Source organism: Arvicanthis niloticus, chromosome 20 (genome assembly GCF_011762505.2).
Source record: "Arvicanthis niloticus isolate mArvNil1 chromosome 20, mArvNil1.pat.X, whole genome shotgun sequence".
Taxonomy (NCBI): domain Eukaryota; kingdom Metazoa; phylum Chordata; class Mammalia; order Rodentia; family Muridae; genus Arvicanthis; species Arvicanthis niloticus.
Window position 1 is genome coordinate 26,620,419 of NC_047677.1, and position 25,205 is coordinate 26,645,623.

A 25,205-nucleotide genomic window follows, 5' to 3' on the forward strand; every position below is an offset into this window, starting at 1 on the left:
TCACTGTGGGGGTGGGCTTTAAGACCCTCCTCCTAGCCACTTGGGAGACAGTCTTCTCCTGTTTGCCTTCAGAACAAGATACAGAACTCTCAGCTTCTTCCACACTATGATTGCCTGGATGCTGCCATGCTTCCGCCTTGATGATAATGGACTGAACCCCTGAACCTGTAAGCCAGCCCCAATTAAATGTCCTTTAAGAGTTGCCTTTGGTCATAGTGTCTGTTCACAGCAATGCAAACCCTAACTAAGACAGAAGTCAAACACAAGAATAGACTGGGATCAAACATCATCCTTTCTCCTAGTCCCTGCCATACCACTAAAAAGAGGATAACTGGAGAGAAACAAGGTTTAACTGCAGCAGTACGAACGTCCTTAGGGTCGTATTGATATGGGAGACTTACTACTCATTACCTGAATAAAATGAGAAAGAAAAAACAAAACACCCCACAGCTCTGCAATAATAACCACCAGATAAAGAAAGAGAAATCTACAACAAATTTCAAGCACTGGCAAAGAAACAGTATGGTGGTTTGAAAGAAAATAGTTCACAGGGAGTGGTTCTAGAGAAGATGTGGACTTGGAGTATTTGTTGCTTTGTTGGAAGAAGTTTGTCACTGGAATGGGCACTCAGATGTTCAAGCCAGGCCCAGTGTCACTCTCTCTTCCTGATGCCTTCAGATCCAGATGTAGAACTGAGCTGCTTCTACAGCATCATGTCTGCTAGCACGCTACCACGCTTCCTGCCATGATAATGGACTAAACCTCTGAACTGTAAGTCAGCTCCAATGAAATGTTCTTCTTTATCTAAGAGTTATCATGGTCATGATGTCTCTTCACAGCAATAGAAACCCTAGCTAAGACAAACAGTAACACATAACAGATGCAGAGGTACAACCAAATATAGTGCCTAGTCAACTCTGGAAATCAGGGTCGTCAGGAAAGTCATAAGTAGTATCATGATCATACCTTTCCACTACAGAGATTTCCTTATCCTCTGCCTTTTTATGTAGAGGACATGACCAATGGAGACAAAGGAGCAACACAGAAAAACAGAACAGCAAATGTGACCCCTTTTAAGAAGAACAGACCCTGAAATCCTAATAGAGAAGAACAAAGCTTCAGTCAGCCCTGCAGATAAGATGCCTACCTTGCGTCAGCCCAAACAGAGCATTGAAGAACCAAGATGAGCAAAGGGTGACTACTGCAAACATGGGGTTGGGTATAAAAACACATATTTCTGATGGTCTTAAGAACCCCCAACCCTAAATTTGTTTTTGTTGCTACTTCATAAATATAACTTTGCTATTGAGCAACGTCTCAGTTCCTAAAACCATCAGAAATCTGTGTTTTCTGGTGATCAAGATCCACAGGTTGAGAAGCACTGCTCCAGCACATGATCATAAGATCACAATTCAATACAACAGGAGATCATCAAAGCTAGACAAGAAAACAACAAAATGAGACAACAGATCAACAGCAGAGGAACAAGTATGTCAAGAACACTAAAAAAAAGACAAAGACAGAAAGATCAGTGCCGCTCTACTCAAGAGAGCTGTGTGGTACGGCCAATGCCTGGACAGTTGGAGATACAAGGAATCACGCAAATCCCTGAATAACCTAAAAAAGATGTAAGGGCAAGAAGATTCAGAGGAAAAAGGGCTTTCAATTGATATAGGCCTATTATGTAAGGGGAAAAAAATGACAAGAGCTTCTATTTCCAAGAACATACAGTAATACCCTAATTAATATTTCTAAAGAAACAACTAAAATCCTTGACAAAGCATTAAAACAATTATATCCATTACTGAACTAACATTAAGAACTATCTAAGCCCTAAAACAAAACATAACCAAATTTTCTGCAAGACAGTCTACCAAAGCTTCTAACAGTATGCAATCTAGGGGTTTGCCCAAGGTCACAGTGCAATAAAAAACTACAGAAAACCCAAACTCTTCACTGTACAAGAAATAAACCTCACTAATGTGAAAGAAGGTACATTTTAAAAACTTGACACTGGGGTCAAGAAAACCCACTTTAAAAGAAGAAAATGCAGAGAGCCAGGGCTGTGGTACCACACACCTACAATCACAGCAATAGGGAGAGGGAGGCAGGAGGATCAGGAGTTCAAGGTCATCCTCAGCTACAAAGCAGGTTTGAGGCCAACCTGGGCTATGAAACTCTAACTCAAAATACCAAGAAAAGCCGGGCAGTGGTGGCTCACACCTTTAATCCCAGCACTTGTGAGGCAGGCAGATTTCTGAGTTTGAGGCCAGCCTAGTCTACAGAGTGAATTCCAGGACAGCCAGGGCTATACAGAGAAACCCTGTCTCGAAAAACCAAAAACCAAAAACCAAAAACCAAAAAAAAAAAAAAAACAAAACAAAAACAAAAAAGAAACGGGGGAGGAGGGGAGGTGAGTGGATAAATGGCAATCAATAAGTATATGAATGAGAAGGTGAGAAAAATGGAGAGAAAAAGCCAAGCAGAGAGATGCAGCAAAAGGTCTGGTGAATGCAGTGTTCAATAAACTTTCCTAGCAACTTTATATGGGCTGAAAGATAAGTACAAGTAACATTTTAAAACTGCACTTCATCTAGATCATTACAGTAACAGTCCAATAACTGTATTCTATCTTAAAACCTCTATTACAAGCCACTCACACATCCGCAGGCGTCTGGTCCCCCATTGAAGAGGGAACACGTCATCCTTACGATTTCTGCCTCTAACTTCCGTAGTCCAGGGAAGATGTCTGGATGCAGTGGATTGCTCCATGTGAATTCTCCATAGGCCTGCAAAGAAATGCAAGGGGTATAAGACAGGCTGCTGTCCTAAACAAGACAAAGAATCATGTACTGAGTAAGGTTTTCAGTTATTGGGTCCAACAGTTAAGAACTGGAAAATGGAATGATATATTCCCCAACTTAAAGACCAGAATATAATGTAAGAGACAAGACATGTAAATAAATGATTTTACAACATGATAAGGAAAAAATATAAACACAGGGGTATTAAACTGTAACATCAACAAATTGTCATTGCCTGGAGGTGGTGGCGCACGCCTTTTTTAATCCCAGCACTTGGGAGGCAGAGGCAGGCAGATTTCTGAGTTCGAGGCCAGCCTGGTGTACAGAGTGAGTTCCAGGACAGCCAGGGCTATACAGAGAAACCCTGTCTCGAAAAACCAAAACCAAAACAAAACAAACAAACAAACAAAAAACCCAAATTGCCATCACTTTGAAGTCGCCCCTTTGCCTGCCACTTTTAGCTATACAGGCCAAATCCACCCTGTGAGGCTCATTTTCCTCAAATGCAAAGGGGACTAGCCATTTCTACCTATGGGGTCCTAGCAATAATTAAACATGAAAATGACAGTCTGTTTGCCACAAAGCAACCGCTGCTGTGAGTTCATCTGTCTGCATGTGCTAAGGGACCCTGGTGGGAAAACTGCTAGCATCCTGAGTGCTCTAGAGGAGTTTATGGGAGGAACCTGAAGAGAGGAATGGAAACTCATCCTATGCAACAGAAGGGAAAGAAATGGGAAAGAGCAAGATCCATGTCAACATGGAAGTAACGGGGATGGCTAAAGTGATAGGTGGGAGCTGGGATGTAAGAGACACATCATTCCCACTGCTTGAGGACCTGGGCTTCATCTACAGCTAATGAAAAGTTAGAGTTATGAATATTATGCCAACTAAGTAGGGCCTCTAACACAATCATAACACAAGACCCAAGAAATCACAACTTTAATTTCATATGAAAAATGAGCTTCAAAACTAAGGCTGATTAGAAACAAAAGCAGCTATATCCCATGCTAAAGTCAGGCTCATCTTGTGCAGTCTGCTCTGAGAGTCAGTTCTGCCCTGACTCCCACATCAAACAACATCAGCTGTAGCACTGAAAATCTCAAATGAAGCCCTGCATAGCAGAACAGACCTTCAGTCCCAGCACATGGGAGGTAGAGGCAGGAAGATCTGTGAGTTTGAAACAGCTGGTCTACATAAGCAGTATGTAGCTTGGTAATGGTAAGCTCCTTCACTAGAAATACAGAGGACATAGCAAAGTCCAGAGATATAAATGACATTTCACATTTTCTGAAGTCTGAAGATGTATTTGACACTATTACACACATTTACCTATTTAAGTGAAAAGAAACTTTTGAATCTCTACGGTTTTATTTCAATAGTAAATTTCTATTAAGTGAATATTATTACAAGAATGAGATTAACTAGTTAAATGAACTAGGAATGGCACCCATGCACATAAGCACCCAGAGTTCACCTGCACCAGCAGCTCTGTGAGCTTCGGTTCCCCGCTGTACACAGCTCCTGAGGCTTTCCCTTCTTGCCAGGAAACATCTGCAGAGAAAGTTAAGGTCACTCTGTCAGTGAGCAGACATCACTGGAGACATAGGGATTAATACTGACAGGACAGACAAAAACCTAAAGTTCAGGAACCAGATATATGGCTCAGGAGTTAAGAACATGTATTCTGTTGCAGAAGACCAGAGTTCAGTTCCTAGTACCCATAGCAGGCAGCTTACAACTTCCTGTATTTCCAGCTCAAGGGGGGGGACCCAATGCCTTCTTATGGCTTCTGAAAGCATCTACACTCAAATATACATATTCCCACATACACACACACCGACACATATAATTAAAAGTAAGTGTTTTTTAAAAAGAGTAAAAGAGTTGAGTAGAAACTCAATCCTGTTCTTCTACTAAGAACAACAATGGGGATGAAAGGTCATTCATTAGTGCCAACAATTGTAGGAAAAAATAGAAGTGAATCAAGGTTCGGTGAAGACAGACAGTAATGTCGCCCTCACCCTCAGCTACCTTCTCTCAGCATAAAAGCAGCCCTTTGCCTCCATGCAGTTCCTGTCCTCAATATGACCTTTTTCTGTAGTAGTTCCCCTCATTGCCCTATCTAGTCATAGGAAGTCACAGGAACTGCTATAAGCAGAGATGATAGAAGAGGCAACCGTAAAATCTTGCCATACAACCTCCAGAGCTGTAGCTAAAGCACAAAGCATGCTAGTGGAGGAGCACAATCATTTCAGACCTGGAAATAAACAGTGCAGGAGCCACTTCCTGTGCCATAACTAACATTCAAGCACAGGCATGGAAGTGACCATGAAACAAGGCTGAGCAGGGTTACCCGCCAATTCTGCTGGCTGTCTCAGAAACATTCTGTTATACTAACAGAATGAGATGGGCCCTTCAAGTCCTTGCTACCACAAGGCTGCACCCTATTGAAAGTGATCTGTGAGAGGGGTGTCACCGAAACACTAACTGAAAAGTACCCAGAACCACCTGCTCTACAAAGCAGAGCTCTCCAGTTCTCATGAGAGCAGAAGGCTGGGCAGCAAATGCATAGGCAAAGCCCTCCTTCCCACAGCCACATGTGGATCCAGTCTGACTTTCACTCTTTTCTCATAGGACATGGCTGTGCACCATGCGGTAACTATAGACAGACAGGTACATAGTTTCATATCCTGCTCTTTGACTCTTCCAAAGAGTATTGCATGGGTTATGATATTTAAAAAATTTAAAAAGGAAGGATGACAGCCTGTGTGTATGTCTGTATATACACGTGCAAGCCTCCTGTCAGGGAGACTAGAGGAGGGAACTGGAACTACAGAACTAAAAATACAGATGGTTGTAAGCCACCAGGTGGGTGCTGGGAATTGAATCCCAGGACTCTGGAAGAACAGCCAGTGTACTTAAGCCCTTTCCAGGCCCTGTTCACTGACTTCTATTACCCTGTGTTCATTCTCTTTGATTTTTAATTTTGCTTATATTTTGAAAGAGCATCTACATAAGCCCTAGCTGGTCTGCTACTACATGACCCAGGTTGTCCTTGGGCTTGCAGCAATCCTCTCATCCCGGGCTCCCAGCTACTGAGATTACAGGCAGGCACTGTCACTCTCAGTTCTGTGCTCATCTCTGGATGGTAGAATTACAGTCAATGTTTTTACTGTCTTCTGTGACTTTAAACAGATATCATAATTTTGACATAAGTCTGTACTTCATCTACAATATGAAATCTGGTCTTTGAAGTAGAGAATGGATCCTCCTGTACGTGTAGTAAGCGCCAAGTGACCCCCGGTCTATGCCCACATTAGCCAACAAGGACAGAGGCAGCCCAGCACCCCTGGGCCAAGGCTTACCCATGGAGCTGTGCTCCTTGAGTCTCTCCAGAACTTCCGCTGTGCTCAGACCCTGAGCAGGCAGAGTTTTCACATAATCTTTGTCCACCTTCAGGAACGGCATGTGCTTGACAAGATCCTTCTTGGCTTTGTTCAACTGCTGTTCAATCTCCAAGGATAAAGAAAAAAAAGAAGTTTACTAGAAGGTAAAAAAATGAAATACAGAAGCAGAAAGGCCATCTCTGAGACCAAGTCAATGGCTTAAAACCAAACATAGGTGCTACTAAATTAGAAGGGTTCGTCTTTTTTTTTTTTTTTTTTTTTTTTTTAGGAAAATGAACACTATCTGTTTAGCCAGCCAGCGTGTGCAATACCTCTTAGAATTTAAAAAGCCAGCTTTCCTTCTGAAAGTCAAAGATGCATTAAATTTCCCCTTTTCTGGGCTGTGCTGATGTCACTAACACTGTATTGTCCTTGGTTTGAACTGACTTAAGCCAGCCTGGCCTGAGAGCAACATTAGATCCCTGTTGCTGTGTTGGCAACAGCAATACTGTGATTGATAAAGACAGTCATGAAACAGGCCAAGCTACAGTAAAAGGGGATCCTGACTGTTGTGCAATTGATGAGTAACATCAACAGATATTTGAAAAGAACCACAAGTATGGAGGTCCACAGAGCTCCCAGGGTACCCATACAGGCTTCAAGACTGCCGGGATGACTATGCTCATCTCCTCAAGGGCTATGGGTAGCTTGACCCATCTGACCCACAAATGCTAGGAGAACTATGGTCCTTTCTGCCATGTAATTTATCAACTATGATTCTTTTCCATTCTCTTAACTACACTTTCTGAGTAATTTCTTTTATTCATCTACTTACACATTTGCTCAACAAATACTTGCTGAAAAAACTATTACATGCTAGGGATGTAGCCATTAAGAAACAAACAAACAAACAAACAAAGCCCTGTAGTACACAATTTGTTTTGTTTCTTTCTATTAAAAAAAAAAAAAAAAGCCCTCATCTCATAAAGCTTATTTTTAGCAAGAAAGACAGAAAAATCTACTAATGGTACTCAGGAGAAAAACAAAAGAGGAGTAAATTATGGACACAAATGGCAGGAGATGCTACTTCTGAGACTCCTGGGTGACAAGTGTAGAGAGAAAGGCTGTATGTTACAATCTATCTATAGGTTACAGTGCTGTGGTTTCCACAGAGAGTAAAGCCCAAGATATCACACCCACCATTCACATTTTTCTCAATCCTGGCCACGGGTGATCAGAATACAAGAGAATCTTCTTATGTGCACCTCTCAGTGCAGCCCCAGGAAACTGACTCCTTTAAAGCATGTAAATAGTCAGCAATGTCTAAAGTACTGGACAGTGCTGAGGCATGCTATGGACACAGAGGCATTTTTAAGGTCATAGATAGAAGATCATGCTACATCACAGTGTTCATGCAACAGGAAAAAAATATGAAAGACAAGTACTCAAGGATAAATTATGTTGTTTTAAGAAGGAAAGAAAACACAAAAAATTCCACTAGGAGTATATTAAAAATCATAACAAGTACTAGTACTTGCCACTCCCAGTTCTTGCCTCCATTACATTTATTTCAAAATGCAAATGTTATATGTTTGTTTGCTTTCTGTTTTTTCTACTAAAATGCAAGTTCTATAAAAGGAAGGACTTGATGCTCTTCAACACTGTAACCCTAGCAAAACAGTAAAAAGAACTAAGACCGAGGAAGTGCTCAATAACTGTGTTGAATAAATAACAAGGCACAAATGCGTATGTGTATGCACACAGTAACTTCCTGTCTCTAAGCCTTAGAGCCTGCATCTGAAAAAAATAAAGGTTTGATTGGATTACATGGCCTCTAAGCATCTTCAATTCTACAATTTCAAAAATTTAAGGGCTGGAGAGGTGGCTCAGTGGTTAAGAGCATTGGCTGCTCTTCCAGAGTTCCTGAGTTCAATTCCCAGCAACCACATGTGGCTCACAACCATCTGTAATGGGATCCAATGCCCTCTTCTGGTGTGTCAGAAGACAGCAACAGTGTACCTATACATAAAATAAATAAATCCTTAAAAAAAAAAAAAAAGAAAAAAGAAAAGAAAAGAAAAATTTAAGAATGGGTTAAGAATGGGTTCTAGAATCTTAGCATTTATTTGTCTCAAAACTTTGAAGGGGCTAGGAATGCAGCTCAGGAGTAGAGTGCCTGCTAGCATGTCCGAGGTCCCACATTTGAAGATTATCACCACCATCGCCATCACCAAACCTCATCGAAAGAAACATTTTATAGCCTCTAGCAGTCAAGTGCCTGCCTAGTATCGGTGAGGTCCCAGATTCAAACCCCAGTACCACCACTACCACCACCAAAGAAGGAACATTTCTTTGGGAATGGGGCTCAGTGGTAAAGAGGTACCTGATTTGATTCCCAACTCTGCAAAAATCAACCAACCAATCAATCAGTCAAATCAAATCTTAAAATTAAAGGAGAAAGGTGGAGATATTAAAATCTCAGGGAACATTAAGGAAGTGTCTGCTGTCCTTTGCAGCACATCATATCTTATTCAGTAGCCTTCCTCCCTCCCCTCCCCATTCACAATCCACCCCCAACCCCTCACCCCTGATTCCAGAAGACTCAAAGGTGTAGGAAAATCTCAAAGTAAGTAAAGCTGGGAAAAGCCAGAAAAAAGGTGAGAGATAGGTCAGAGCAGGGCACTGGGGCCTTGAAGACAGGCAGGATTCATAGGCCTTTCTTATACCTTGCAAGGAGCCTGTCCTGCTTATCTCCCCCTTGATAAAGAACCCAGCCCTAAGGAGAAATATCTTATCCCAGTATGATAGCAGAGAGGGACACAGTGAAGAGAGCAACTCTGCTGTAAAGCGGAGCAAAGAGCAAGAAAGCAGCTATTATCTCCTTATGTTTCCAACCCGGGAATGAGGAAACTGCTCCCAGAGGCCTACCTGCTTTTCTGAATACAGTTTCCCTGGAACTGGCAGGTTCATTCCTTACCTATGCTCCTCTTGCGTGGACCCAGAGTAGACAAAAATGTTTCCTATCTGGCTCTTCACAGAAAGTCTGCCAACCCATGATTTAATCCCAAGATGGGTATCTAAATTCAGTTCAGCCAAATATTGTTGTAAAGCACAGTAAGACTTCAGATGGATTTTCTATTTCAAGTTATTCCTTAGCAGATTTCTCATCTCTCCTTTGGCCAAATATGTTGGAGACAGTGCTAACTAAGCCTTAGCCTTTCCAACCTTTTAAGTCCTATCTACTGCAGGGCAGTCCATACTATGCCCATAGTAAGTGTTTTATAGCAGCCCGCATTCTGCCCATAGACTCCAGGAGCCTGCTGTCAGAGTTGTCACAACCTAACAAGTTCCCAAACAATGTCAAATTCCCAAGTCTGGTAGACAAAAATCATTCCCCTCTTTTGAGAATACTAATCTAGCAACAGGGGGAAAAGATATACACACCAAACAGGGAAACAGATTGTACCTACCTTACGTCCAATAAATGGCATCTTCCTTATAAGCTTAAATAATTTATTTTTAAACCGAGACCATAAACCTACAAGAAACAAATAGTTCTGTTAGTCACATGAAATTCCATGGATATAACCTACCAGTTAACAGACAGCAATCATTCCATGCCTCTTACAACTTCACTTCCTCCAGAGGGAGAGTTTCTTTCAATTTTTTTATAAAAACGTTTAATTTTTGAGTAATAAAGTTATGTGGCCCAACTTTTCAGTAAATAGACACATGCAGTAATGTTTCTTCACCCTCATTTCCTTCCACTCAGATCTCATCCTGCCCTTACTTTTGTTTCCAGCATACACTTCCAGAGTTTGATGTATTTACTAGTAACAACAAACATAAACTCTCATTTATTTCTCCCTTTTACTGAAGAGGTAGTATAGGCTAGTACTGTACTAGACCTTGTTTTTCTACTCAGAAATCAGTATAAAGATTAGTATTTCCTCATTCATTGTTGTCTGAGTGCATAAGGTAAGAGTAGATGTGTGCCCATGTTCATGTATATGCCAGTGTGGATGCACACTTGCATTCATTCCATTAAAGTAAAGTTTCATAATCTATTTAACCCTCTCTTGACTGAAGGACACATAGGCTCATCTTAATTTTTGTTGTTAAACCATGCTAAAAATAAGATTTTAAAACATACTATAAAAGTATATCCATAGAATAAACACCCAGAAGCAGAATTGCCAGTCAAATGACACACATATTCCAGAGGTTTATAACCTTCCCAAGGTTTCCAAATGTCCAGATGTCTTTTTATCCCCAAAACGCAGGTCTGACAAACAACACTGACCCAGATAACATTTTCCAGACCTAAAAGGAGTCTGAAAATCATTCATATAAGAGTCCACTTTCAGGCAGTTACAAAGAACAAAGAATTCTGCTTCTGTTAACTACAGTAATTATAAATCAACAAGCTGGAAAGACACTTGTGCATTCATACTGAATACACCTCCACTGATCCTGGCAGTAGCATTTTAAGGCTGGGATGGCAGGCATAAAAGGCAACCTTGGATCCGAGAATTAGAACTTGTTCAAGGCAGAGCTCAGAGCAGTGAGAGAGTAGTCCAGGACTCCTGCAACTCCACACTGCCTTAAATGCACTGTAGAGATTGTTTTATTATCCAGGTCAGCCTAGAAGACCCCAGACCAACTGTTCTCTGAAGCATGAACTGAGTAAGAACTTTGCTGCATTCCTAAGGGGTCTGGGTAGAGCAACTCCTGACATGATGACACACAGGTGTGTCTACTCCCTCAGCTGGTACACATCAAGGCCTGCCTGCATCCTTGCTTCACTGTGCTTGCTTAGGTAGGTAGCACTGGCCTTCTACTCTTGCATCCTACCAACACTATAAGTTCTGCTGTGGTGGTTTCAATAGGAATGGCCTCACAGACTCGTGTTTGAATGTTTGGCCCACAGGGAATGGCATTATCAAGAGGCATGGCCTTGCTGGGTGTCGTTGTGGGGTGGGCTTTGAGGTCTCTTAGGCTTAAACTATGTCCAACATGGCACAGTCTCCTGCTGCCTGTGAATCAAGGCATATAACTCTTAGCTTCTTCTCCAGCACCATGTCTGCCTGTATGCTACCATGCTTCATCCCATGATGATAATGGACTAATCTTTTGAAACTGTAAGCCAGCCCCAATTAATGTTTTTCTTTATAAGAGCTGCCATACAATGTCTCTTCACAGCAAAGGAAACCCTAGCTAAGATAGCTGGTGACAGAACCACTGAGACCCAGACTATGATAAAGCAACAAGAAAAGAGACTAAAGTCACTCATTTGTGGGCACTATTTTGTTTTCAGAATATTTTCTTCTAGACACTGTAATATAGAACTAAATCTTTTTACATGAATTAACAATACCCTTTTTTCTGTATTAAAAATTCTTCTGAGCCAGCAAGATGGTCAGACTTGCTGTCTGACTACCTGAGTTCAATTTCAGGAACCTAGATAAAGGTAGAAAGTAGGAACTGACACCCAAGTTGTCCTCTGACTATATGCGTGCTCTGGCAACATACACACATCATGTATATACCCATACATACATGCCTCCATTATAAATAAAGATTTTAAATTTTCCTTCTGAATATGGTGGCACATGCTTTTAATCCTAGTGCTTGGGAGGAAGAATAGGTGGACAAACTCTGTGAATTCTAGGCTAATTTGGTCCACAGAGTGAGTTCCAGGCCAGCCAAGGCTACGTGAGACTCTTATTCTAAATAAATATATGCATTAATTAATTAATTAATTAATTAATCAACATTTTCTTTCAACATGTTACTTGTGGAGTCAAATCCTTTTGGCAGGATTAAGTTCGGGAGAAGAACCTTTCTAGAGTGGGTGTCTAGGGAAAGACAGACCTGCTCCTTTTGCCAATCCTTTTCAGTCACTGGAACCTAGAGTCTTTGGCCTTCTACAGTGTACTAAGGCCAATGGCTCTCATGAATCCCGTAGGCAGGCTGTGAGCCCAAGACTGGGACTACTGAAGACCCAGCTCCAGACTGAGCAGCTACTAGAGTCTCAGCTTTCCAATGCAAAGACAGTCATTATTACTACATCTACTCACTCCCTACCACATAAGCCAATCTAATGAATCTTTCATAATATGAATTCATTTTATTGGTCTAGTTCCTCTAGGAACTCTGACTAATATTAGTATACTAATTGGTATACTCTAGTAGCAATAGGTTAATTGGTCTCAGTGGCTTATTCATATTGTATAAAAGTTTCCTATGGTGAGCACAGGCTCCTTTTTAATAAAAATATATATTACAAGCTAAAATGACTCGGGGTTCAACCAACAAAGACTCAAATAGAACACCCTACTAATATAATGGTTTTGGTAGTTTTCAGATGGACGGCTCAGAGTCAGGAAGCAAGCAGGCCCCAGCACCCAAGATGATTGTGTTTCTGCTGTAAGTTCAGCAAACTTGATGGCACAACCATCTGACAACTAACTAACTATGAAAACACAGAGGTAATAAATGTTAACTAGCTCAGCTTGACCATCATGCAACACATACACACTTCAAAACAACATGTTCTAAATAATATTTCCAGTTAAATAAAATTTTAATTTAAAGTAAATACTGAAAGTTAATACTAATTTTAACAAAGAAGTAAGAATGTCAGCAGCTCTAATGTTAGTCTGGTTTTATAAATATACAATTTTTTTTTTTTTTTTTTTTTGGTTTTTCAAGACAGGGTTTCTCTGTGTAGTTCTGGCTGTCCTGGAACTCACTCTGTAGACCAGGCTGGCCTCGAACTCAGAAATCCGCCTGCCTCTGCCTCCCAAGCGCTGGGATTAAAGGCGTGCGCCTCCACCACCGGGCTAATATACAATCTTAAAATGGAAAGTACCCAGAATGGTGATTTTAGGGCTTAGAAAAAATAAGAAATGGAGACTTTGATGTTTTCTGGGTTTGAGACATAGTCAATATAGTCCAGGCAGGCTGGCCTCAAACTTACAATCCTCCTTTCCAAGGGATAGGAGTTCAAAGTTGCACCACCATGCCTGGCTCAGGAACTGTTTATCTGTTGAAGTTCAATTTGAACTAAAGAGAATATTCTGGAGATAGAGACTACATAACAATGTGAATATTAATTAAATGTGAATACTACTATACTGAATACTTTAAAATGAGTAAAATGAGAGACTGAAGTACAGTTCAGTGAGAGAGTACTTCCCTGGCATGCACAAGGCCCAATGTTTGATCCCAGCATGTTCCCTCCCAAGCTTGAAAGAGTAACATAAGGCATGAACGTGGTGCACAGACATATGTATATGTATGGGTAAAACACCCTAACACATAAAATATAAAGTAAGTTTTAAAAGACAACATACATTTTTTACATATATATGTACTATCATAGTTTTAAAAAAAAAAAAAAAAAAGCCAGACATGGAGATACACATCTGCACATCTTAGCATTCAAGAGGCACGGACAGGAGTACCACTGCAAGCTATAAGCAAGCCTGGTCTACACAGTGAGACTCTATCCCAAGTTGAAACAAAACAAGACAAGGACAATGACATGGGGAAGGGGAGGTTGGGAGGAAAGGAGAGGAGGGAGAGATAGAGAATATAAACGAATAAATAGATATGTCCGCCATGGGGGCTGGTGAGATGGCTCAGAGTTTAAGAGTGCTGGCTGATCTTCCAGAGGTACTGAGTTCAATTCCTAGCAACCACATGGTAGCTTACAACTATCTGTAAAGGGGTCTGATGCCCTCTTCTGATATCCAGATGTACATACAGACAGACTACTCATACAATAAAAAAAAGAACATAAATTAAAAATTATTAAAAAAAAAAAAAAAAAAAAAAAAGATATGTCCGTTGGGCTCCTCATTCACTGAATCAAACACTTCCTGGGTAAGGAGCACACCAGAACAGGCTACTAAGGCTATAGCCACATATTAACCATGAACTGAAATGAAAGGCCAGTCTCGTCAACAGTGTAGGAGAAAATCAGGCAAGGATGAGGAACAGAAACTGAAGGCCCTGTTTTAAAGGTGCAGTGAGAACTATAATTTGAGACAGAACAGTCACGTCTCGTTTCCACTTTAATTAAAAAGGTCTAAAGAAGTGGAACTTGCCTCTGGGCTGTCACAACTGTCTGTAACTCCAAGATCTCATACTCTCACATACACATACATGCTGACAGAACACCAATGCACATAAAATAAAGAAAGATACATTTAAAAAAAAAAAAGATAAAAACCACCTGGTGGTGGTGGCATACACCTTTAATCCCAGTGCCTGGCAGGCAGAGGCAAGTGGTTCTTAGAGTTTGAGGCCAGCCTGGTCTACAGAGCTAGTGAGCACCAGGATAGCCAAGAATACACAGAGAAAACCCATCTCACCTTTCACCATACCCCACCACACCCCCGATACAGACACCGCGCCAAAAATAAAAACCATCTAGTTCGTGGGAAAACAGAAAGTAAAGCAGAAAAAATAGTTAAAGTGCTCCCAACAGATGATGCCACCAAGAAAGTGAAGCAATTCAGAAATATCAAACAAATAAAAAATGGTTAGATTTTTCTTCAGTTATTTAATTCTTCTCCCAAGGAAGTTACTCAAGATACCAGCAGTGTGGGGGAAAAGCCAGGGAGTGGCACAAAATAGCCAATGCTAACATCTACTATTTAGATATCAATATAATCAAACAGCTTCCCAAGCACTGCCTGTGGGGAGAAAATAACTCACAGAGTCATGATCACAGTCACCTAGAGGTGTAGGCAGGGAAGAGATAGGTGTGCAAGAGCTGTTTACACCTTAGGAAGGGTGTAAGCCAGTCACTGACCCAGTATTTCCTCCTCAGCAGCCCCTGAGAAACTGTGTTCTTCTTCCCAAGTCCATCTGACAAGTCAGTACTACTGTCCCTTGGCAGAAGTTAGCTCCAAAGGAAGAAGAGCCATGCGTTACTTAACGCAGACATCCTAGAGGCCACTTGGCAGCCGAGTGGTGGCTTACTCCTACTCTTTAATCAAAAGGAAGGCCACAAATGAAAGCAATACATTTCTACTCTGGAAATCTCAAATAACACAGTTATGCTCTAGGAAAAAACTAGTACTGAAAGATATGTACGAACATTCTGAGACATCTGTGAATCTTTATAGTAACTAATATCTAAGAAGTTTTTACCTAAACTACAAATGAAAAAAAAAAAAATCACAAAACCATAAATAGTAACAGTTACCCAAAAGTCCTAACAGAATTTCACAGTTCATAAATCAGGGTCTATTTCCCATCTAAATAGATTTTAAAAGGCAGAACCAAACCAAAAGAGATGCTTCCAACCCACCAGCCATAAATGAGACTCCAGTCTACCTTTATAGAAGTGGTAGGATACTTACTCTCTGGCTGGAAGATAAGCTCATACACCCAGACTATCAGTAAAGTACACAGGACACTCCATGCAATGAGCTGCCAGGGCTCGTATTTGGTGCAATACCCATTCACATAATTCTTGGCTTTTGTGGAATATGCTTCCAAAATCTCCAAATAAGGTTCGAAGTCCTTCTAGAAATATAAAAAAAACAGAAACATTACATTCAGAGAAAGGAAGTCTGTTCTTGGTTTGTTCAATTCTCATTTTTCAAGGGCAAAGCTGTTACTGATGATGGCTCCACCTCAGCAATAATCTTATCATCTTCTACAGGCCTCAAAGTTTATACACCAGTCGCTCCCATCTGACAGTGCCAGGCAGACTTTGACACAATGTTGATCTGCTTAATTTGTAAAATAAGAGGACTAATCTAAATCAAGTTCCTGTGAGCCATCACCTTTATCTCAGTGCTGGTATTCCTGACAGTTCCTCTCTGTGACCAATTCTCAATGTGAGTGCCATTTTCTCTCTACTCTCTTTGAGTTTCCCCCTTCTCTATTCTAGCTATAAACAGAATAGCTCTGTGTGACTATTTGGGGTGCTATGAACTGATTCTATTACACCTACTCACCTCTGGTGCTGTGTATACAGTGTGCTAAGATTCCTACAACGTTTAACTACATGCACGCTGAAATCTGACTTTATGTAACTGCTGTATCACAAAATATTCTTTTTAGCCAACAATCTGAAAATGTAAAAATTAATAGGGGCCATCTCTCCAGCCCCTATACTTCTGTGTATACATTTTATGCATCCATACATAAATGACAAAAGTCTTTAGAGGAAAATGTATAGAAAGGGGCTAGTGTATGCATTGGGCTAGCTAAACTTGAGTCTGTGAGTAAGCCAGCAAGCGTACTCCTCCATGGCTTCTGTTTCAAGTTCAGGCCCTAACTTCCATCAACAGCAGACTATGACTTGGAAGTGTAAGCCAAATAAATTCTTTTCTTTCCTAAGATGCTTTTGGTCAGTGTTTTATCATAATAACAGAAAGGAAACAAGAACAGTACATTTTTGGCTATGAGAATTTATGGATTGAGAATAATTCAAATGATTCCAAACTTTCAATTCAAGTTTGAGAGATCTGTTAAGTGGTATACCATTAATTATGATGGTAAGACTACAAGCAAAAGAAAGCTAAAGTAGTAAGAGGATGTTTTGAAAAGAAAAAAAAAAGATGGTACTGACTTGAGATCTGTTCCTCTTGGGTATTTATTATTAAGAACACAAACCTCACAAATAGAATGGGTAATTAGCAAGTCTTTTTTGTTTGTTTGTTTTTGTTTTTCGAGACAGGGTTTCTCTGTGTAGTCCTGGCTGTCCTGGAACTCACTCTGTAGACCAGGCTGGCCTAGAACTCAGAAATCCGCCTGCCTCTGCCTTCCAATTGCTGGGATTAAAGGCGTGCGCCACCACCGCCCGGCCAACAAGTCTTTCTTGAAGCTGCTATGAACTAAATGCTTACATTCCCCCACAATTTCTGCTGAGATCAAATCCTTGAGTGTTATCAGGAGGTAAAACCCTCAGAGGTTATAAAGTCACAGAGGAATCTCCATGAATACAATTGGTCCCCTTACAAAAGACAGACCTCAGAGAATGAGCTTGCTCCTTCTAAGTGAGGTCGCAGCAGACAGACACTGTTTAAGTACCCCTTTTAGGAACTCTCTTTTGAGTGCCACCTTCTAGAAGTCGGCCCTCAGTTTATACTGCCTTGATCCTCAGACTTCCGAGCCTCCATAACTGTCAGAGAAATAAGGTTTTGGTGTTTAAAAGCCACTCTGTTTAAATGCATTATGCTACAGCATCTCAAACACACTAAAGAAATACCTTTAGTAATTGGATTAATAATAGGCAATTAACATTAGACAAGTTTTAGGTTCCCTGAGGGTGACCCATGGAAACTGCTTATCTACAACAGGTGGCTATTCCACAGAGTCCACTGTTGCTATCAACAACATCAATCCGACAAAGCAATGGCAACCCCAGCAAAAATTGGGGAAGACCAGGAGTCTGTCACCATCAAAGGGATGCTCTGATTTCTACCAGAGAAGACTCAGGTCAAAGCTGTGATCAAAGCACATAGTTAAACAGTATGCTGTAAGTGGTGGTACTAATTCCTAATTCACATAGAAATTACATTTTAATGATTCAAAGATGACATCAAAGGCCAATTCTTCATGACAATGAATGAAAAAATAACAGAATATTAGAGACAAAGCAAAAAACCAGGAAATAAAAAACAAATGTTCAAAAGCCTTAAATATAGTATGAATACAGTACTCATTAACTCAATTACAAAATTAAATTCTGAAAGAACATATTTTCTTGGTGACTGTGACAATTCTTTTTGAAATTATTTTTAATTTTCATGTACATACATTTGAGTGTAAGTGCCTGAAAAAGCCAGAGATATCACAAGTTACTAGTGGTTAAAAACCACCCAATGTGGGTACTGGGAACTGAACAAGGGCTCTCTATAAGTGCTCTTAGCCCTTGGTTATCTCTCTAGGCCCAACTGTATTGGTTCTCAGGAAGACAATGGGAATCCTGGAGTTCTGTAAATTCCCTATCTCCAAAGATAGAATAATAACAAAGTAAAACAGGTCATGACAAGTTTTTTTGTGTAGGCAACTAAGTGACCGTGGAAATTACTTTTGGCTTCATCCTAATGTCCTCTTTTGGTTACTACAAACAACAAGCTCATTCCCCTACGAAGAAGCACCTCACCACAAAGACAGCCCATTGAACAGTTCTGTGGAATAGCCTAGTATTATCTCCTTGGGAAAAAAGGCAGCTCCTTTGGGTCTTGAAAACAGAACAAGCCCCAAGTTGGGTCCTGATGCAACACTCCAACAGAGAATCTAGGAGCTAAAGGGAGCCTTAGTGATCAAGGACAACATAAACATTCTGACTTTACAAGCAAGGGCCCCAAGGGTTTGAAATGATGTGCTTATGCTCCTATAGACAGGTTTGGAACAGAATAAAAGGCCAGAAGCCTAAATTTCCTAACTCATTATTCAACCCCTTCCCTCTCTCTGTTGCTATTGCAATTTTGGGGACTGAACCAAGGTCTTCTTGCATACTAGGCATAGACTCTATCACTGAGCTACAACCCCTTTCCAGTCTTCTTTCAATGATTAGTGTCCCTGGGCAAATTACTTAACACTTTACATTCAATGGTACCTCAAGAACTTTCTGTTTATAATTTAAAAGTTGTATATAGTTGTATAAAGACCTAACTATCTACCAATATCCACTGGCACAAGACTCTAATGAGGGTTAATAACTTAAAACCAGAGTTAAGAAACTCTGGACAGCAAAGCTGACAAGCTGATAACATCTTCTTTAGGATGTTAGGATCCAGGGACTCATGAGAAATCAACATACTGGGACTGGAGAGATGGCTCAGCAGTTAAGAGCACTGACTGCTCTTCTAGAGGTCCTGAGTTCAATTCCCCAGCAACCACATGGTGGCTCACAACCATCTGTAATAGGATCCAATACCCTCTTCTAGTGTGTCTGAAGAGAGTGACAGTACACTCACATATATAAAATAAAAAAATAAATCTTAAAAAAAAAAAAAAGAAATCAACATACCATTTCCATAGGTATCTATAACCTCGAGACTGCAGGTGATCAACTCTGCATGTGGAATCTTCTACCCCCAAAATTCCCTTTTCTGCCCTAAAAAGCTCCAAGCCCCACCCCAGCACCTAGGCAAAGTCTCCATTCCATGGTCGAGACTGTTGTCCTTTAGTGTTAAGATTTAAGGACAATCTGCCTCCATAGAGATCTGTCTATTCTTTTATTTTCACATTGCCTCAATCAATCCCGATCTAACACCTAATCCCTACTACTGTCTCCCACAACAACTGGCTATTGGTTTTTAAATAATGGAACATAAACTAAGATTGCATGGTCAAAATTAAAGTACACATAAGCTAGCTACCTCTCAAATTGCCAGTTTGTCTGAAAGCACACATCTGGTCATAGCTGAGACCTCAGGCAGAGAGTAAGTAAATCGGTCACTAACCCAGGAAGACATTGGTAATAATTTTCTTGATCTCTATAGATCACTATAAAACTAGTTTTGGGAAAGCTACCTTCCAACAGAAAGTTGATCCTTACATCACAGTATAATGTCTTTTTTGAACTTCTAATGTGTTAAATATCTAGCATGCCTTGATTCAGTCATTTCTTATGAGTCAGTCACTGCCAAACTGCATTAGCCTAGGGGCATTGTGATTTAGTCTGACCTGAAGCAAAGCATTAAACCCAGTGAGGGAGAACAGCTTAGAGATTTTAATCCACGGTCTTCCAGTGCTAGTAAGAATACAAATAAGTTGGATATTAACCTCCTGTCTGCTAGAGTGCCTGAAAGCAGCTTTACCGTGTTAGGAATTCGACACTTATTCAACTAAAGTGAAATAATTATAATACTTATATCCTTTAGAACCTATGTTCTGCAAGGTCCTAGAATTTTTACATCTTTACCACAGAAGCTGTGCAGAGCAGAATGGCTTCAGACTGAATATGGAAAAGAAAAGCCAGTCATTTGAACTTTGTATACTCAACTGACAAGTCACAAGTCACCATATCACAAGCCATCAGAGCAGATTATGTCCTTCACAAACAAAGATACTGAGATCCAAGGATCATACTGCAAAATAGGTTTGGGCATTGGGGAGGGGGGGGGGGAAACAAGCCTGTTTCATTTTTATCTCCTATCACCTGTTCTTCAGAACCAAACCATCAGTGTTGTAAACCAGAGGTTCCACTGGTTCAACACTTGCATTTCTCAGTTTCTCCCATCTCACTTATCCTAATGGCCAAAGGACCCACAGCTTCACTACCCCCAACCCCAAACCCGAAACTAGAGTTACATACAGATGGCTGTGAACAGCAACCATGTGTAGTTGCTGGGAACTGAACCTGGTTCCTCTGCAAGAGCAGCAAGCTTTCCTAACTGCTAAGCTATTGCTGTAGTCCCCAGAGTACTTTCTGAATCAATTTCTATTTCTTTTATAAGCAGGTAGCAGGTGTATAAGTTTGCAGTTTGAGAAAGCTACACACAGAGTACTTGGCTTGTGTAGATACCATTCTGGTCATTTGGCAGTGTTGTCTTTCTTGGTTTGGGGTGGGGGTAGTGAAGGCACTCTCTTTCCTCATCTCTTCCTTTCTAGGAAAATAGCAAACAACCCACTTATATTACTGAGACCCAATCACCCAGTTCTTGGGAAGGAAGGAAAATAAGTTCACCAAGCTTTCTCAGGAAGTGCTAAATCAGCCATATCAATCCACCAGGTCAAATACATCAATTGTTCCTACTATTTATTCATTGGACAGATACCAGAGAAAATTTGAATCTTCTACTTTGAAATCCTGCAAAAAAAGGCATAGAAGTGACAAAGCCCTTGCCTGCCTTAGCATACATAAAGCCTTAGCCTTAGCATACATAAAGGTGTAACTACCCGCATAAGAAAAACTGCTATTCCCTTGGCAAGAAATAAAGCATTGCCACCCATTTTTAGTACAAAGTATACTTAGTGCTCAACTCATGAAAAAGGCACAGATAAGCAGAGGCCCCTGTCTCCCCTCTGGCAGCTTCCTCAGAAATCAAGAGTTCTTTACTGATTGTTCACAGTCAGAGAAGAGAAGGCTTAGACGATTAGATGAGGCTTTGTATCCTAAAGGATGGGAAATTTAGAGAGCAGCCTGTGCTACAAGAATGTGAAGACTGTAATTCTCTGAAATACCAGCCTATAGGAAAAAGAAGGCAAAAATTTCTCACAATGGGGGAACCTTAAAAACCACTGCTAGGCAGTGGTGCATGCTCTTAATCTCAGCATTCAGATGGATGCTGAGATTAAGAGCATGGTGGATCTTTGATTTCAAGGCCAGTCTGGTCTACAGATCCCAGGACAGCCAGAGCTGCACAGAGAAATCCTGTCTAGAAAAAAAACAAAACCAAAATCAAAACCTAACCAAACAAACAAACAAAAAACAAAAACTATTTCACTCCAGGACAGGCTATAGAGTGAAATCATGTCTCAAAAAACAAACACACAACTGTTCTGTTTTCATCAGTATGGTGAATTTGTTATTACAAAGCAAAGGTCCTGTTTCTCACACATTCCGATGTGGCAGGGAGAACTTAACTTTTGGTAGGAAAAGTATTCATTTCCTCTTCCCATTCAGCTCCATTTGTTTTGCACTTCTCCCTGACCACAAAAAACAAAAAAAATAAAAAATAAAAAATAAAAAATAAAAACAAAACAAATTTGAGCTTTAGAACAGAAATTAATTACCAAGAAAAAGAAAAACCTGTTTTACCCAGATCACCTACTGAGAGTTCTATAATTAAGACACAGAATCTGATTCTCTTACATATCATTTTCTATAAAACTTCAAAGCACAAAGTAAACAGGTAAAAGAAAAAAATATCTCTAGGAGCCTCAAAAGGCAGCAGAGTTAATCAGCAAAAGCAGATCACGAGCCCAAAGGAAAAACTCTCTGGGGTCATTAAAGAAGAAGTGAGAATTGAGCAACAAACCAAACAGCCATTGCAACCAACTATCTGTGATATAGAAGAGACAGGCTCCATCAAGAACCAACTGTACACCTCCCCTAAACTTCCACAGCAGGAGTCTAGATGCTTAGTATCTCAGAGTCATCTCAGAAAGCTTACAGGTCCACAGGTATATTAGCCTGTATGCTCAGTATTACTTCCAAGTTCAATTATTCTACTTGCAGCCCTGAGGTATTATGCACAGCATTTCCCCAACCGCTGAGATACCAAACAACCCTGGCCACAGGAAAGAGGAGGGACACAATATTCCCAAGCCACTGGGCATAAGCTCGTGGAACAGTAAAACCTTTTAAGAATCTCACAAAGTAGACAAGCCAAGTAGACAAGGTAAGGTACCTTTTGGAAGGTACTTTTACTGTGCATGTGTGTACAATCAGGACAAAGTATCAAATAAAGACAAGATGCTTTCTTTAAGGAACAATTCTGAGCATCTCTCTTCTGAAATACATTAAAAATACATAGGAGCTGGCAAGATAGACTGGCAAGAATTGCTCTTGCTCTTTCTCTTCCGGTCCCAGGCATTGTGGGAGCCGCGGGTTACCATGGCCAAGTCCAAGAACCACACCACACACAACCAGTCCCGCAAATGGCACAGAAATGGCAACAAGAAACCCTGGTCACAAAGATACAAATCTCTTAAGGGAGCTGACCCCAAGTTCCTGAGGAACATGCGCTTTGCCAAGAAGCACACAAGAAAGGCCTGAAGAAGATGCAGGCCAACAATGCAAAGGCAGTGAGTGCATGTGCAGGGGCCATCAAGGCCCTTGTGAAGCCTCAGGCCATAAAGCCCAAGATGCCAAAGAGCCCCAGCTGCAAACTCAGCTCATAGATCACCCCAAGCTCACCCCAATTCAAAGCTACATGGCCAAGGGTCATAGGCTCTGCCAACCAAAGCCCAAGGTTCAAACCAAGGCAGAGGCCAAAGATCGAGCTAAGTCCCAGGCTCCAGTTCCAGCTCAGGCTCCCAAAGGTGCCCAGGACCCTGTGAAGGCCCCATAGAAAAGCTTCCTGCCAATGTGAAGATAGATGGACTGGTGTGACACACCTACCCACACACTATTTTGCAGATGACCAGTGTCCTATGCGGTTTTTACAAATAGACTCAAGGCAAGAGGAAAAAAAAAAAAAAAAAAAAAAAAAAAATCTGCTCCTGCAGAGGGCCCAAGTTTGACTCTCAGCCTGTAACTCCAGCTTTAGGGGGATCTCACACCTCTGGCTTCCACAGGCACTGGACTCATTCATTTGTTCATGCCCATACATACACATATAGTTTTTAAAAGATAATAAAAATAAATCTTTAAAAGTATACTATAGGGTGCATTTCTAAATAGATTAAAAGAAAAAATTCATAAAACTAAATGCAACTAGCAAAATAAATGCTTAGAAATGTATTCTATATTGGGGGCTTACAGTGCAGAGGGTGAGTCTATGACCATCATGGCAGGGAACATGGCAGTAGACAGGCAGGTATGGTATTGGAGCAGTAGCTGAGAGCTTTAAAATATCTGATCCATAAATGAAATGGAGCCAGGTATAGTGGCACACTCAGGCTGAGGCAGCCCAGGTTGCTTCATTCATATATATATATATATATATATATATATATATATATATATGTGTGTGTGTGTGTGTGTGTGTGTGTGTGTGTGTGTGTGTGTGTGGTGTGTGTGTGTGTGTGTGTGTGTGTGTGTGTGTGTATTTGTATATGAAATACTCTTAGCCTATGCAAGCTTCCACCAATGTGTTATTAAATGTGCTCTGAACTAAATGGCTTACTGTGCAGACCCAGTCAGGCTGCCTTTCAAAATATAAAGGAAGTTTATTATCTTTTGTGGGAGTTTGAATGAGAATTGGCCCCATAGACTCATATATTTGAGTACTTGGTCCCTAGTTTGAAAAGATTAGGTGTGGCCTTGTTGGTGGAAGTGTGTAACTAGGTTTGAGGTTTCAAAAGCCCACACCATTTCCACTTAGCTGCCTCTTATTTTGTGGATCAGATATAAGCTCTCAGCGTCTGCTCCAATGCCATGCCTGTCTGCTTACTGCTGTGATCCTCTGAACTGTAAGATCCCAATAAACAATTCCTTCTTAAAGTTGCATTGGCTGTATTATCACTGTAGTAGGAGGAGTGTAAGACATCTTTAAAGACTAGAAATATGAACTTACTAAATAAGTAAGATCCATTAAAATAATGTTATATTCTTCATAAAAGTTTTAATTTCTTTGAGTATATCATGACTGAGGAAGAAGATCATAAATTAGATAAATATAATTACCATACTAGATTTATCACTGAATTAAGAAGCCCAGACCAAAAATTTATTTTTTATTTTTAATTATGTGAACATGAGTGCAAGTATCTGCAGAGACTGAAGCATCAGATCTAACTAAAGCTAGATACAAGTAGTTGTGAGCCACCTGATATGGGTGCTGGGAACCCTTGGGTTCCCTTAAAATAAGAGCATACGCTCTTAACTGCTGAGCTATTTCTGCAGCCCTGGCTTTCTAAGGTTTTAACTATTTGTGGAAGTCTTTCCCTTATAATAAGAATGCCAATATTAGAGCAAGAAATTTTAAGATGCACAACCTAACAAAGTCACTAAGTCACTGAGGACTTCCGATCCTGTTCACAAGAACAAAACAGGGACTGAATCTTGCTCTCTGACCTACACCATATACAAACACCCTTGGGAAAGTCTACCATCCAATCTTAAAATGGAACTAAGCAATGAGGAAAGTCCGTCTAAAAGTAACATCTCACAGAGTCTCAGGTATTTTAATAATCTGTGAAAAGCAAACAGGAAAATATTTGCTTCCAATGGAAAGCCAGTATTATCTAGGTCACCTTCTGGGTTACAGCTTCTGACCCTACGGTAATATTACAGCTCTCTCATCTGTAGATAATTGATGGACAGGCAAACAAATTATCATATACAAATAACAAAGTTTGCCACGGTTCAGTAAAAGTTCTAACTTCCATCCCCACTACTTGCAGAAACCAGTCTCACCTCCATTTG

General features: G+C 40.5%; 1 protein-coding gene across 1 annotated transcript in view; it reads right to left on the reverse strand.

The window, feature by feature from the left end:
* Nucleotides 1–25,205, reverse strand: part of Sgpl1 (sphingosine-1-phosphate lyase 1) — a 44,876-nt gene that overhangs the window by 10,371 nt on the left and 9,300 nt on the right. The window contains exons 3-7 of the mRNA XM_034524219.2: nucleotides 15,568–15,733; nucleotides 9,661–9,728; nucleotides 6,170–6,317; nucleotides 4,279–4,355; nucleotides 2,661–2,789 (exon numbers count right to left, since the gene is read on the reverse strand). Coding sequence (XP_034380110.1) covers nucleotides 2,661–2,789; nucleotides 4,279–4,355; nucleotides 6,170–6,317; nucleotides 9,661–9,728; nucleotides 15,568–15,733 — 588 coding nt within the window. The remainder of the gene's footprint in view (nucleotides 1–2,660; nucleotides 2,790–4,278; nucleotides 4,356–6,169; nucleotides 6,318–9,660; nucleotides 9,729–15,567; nucleotides 15,734–25,205) is intronic.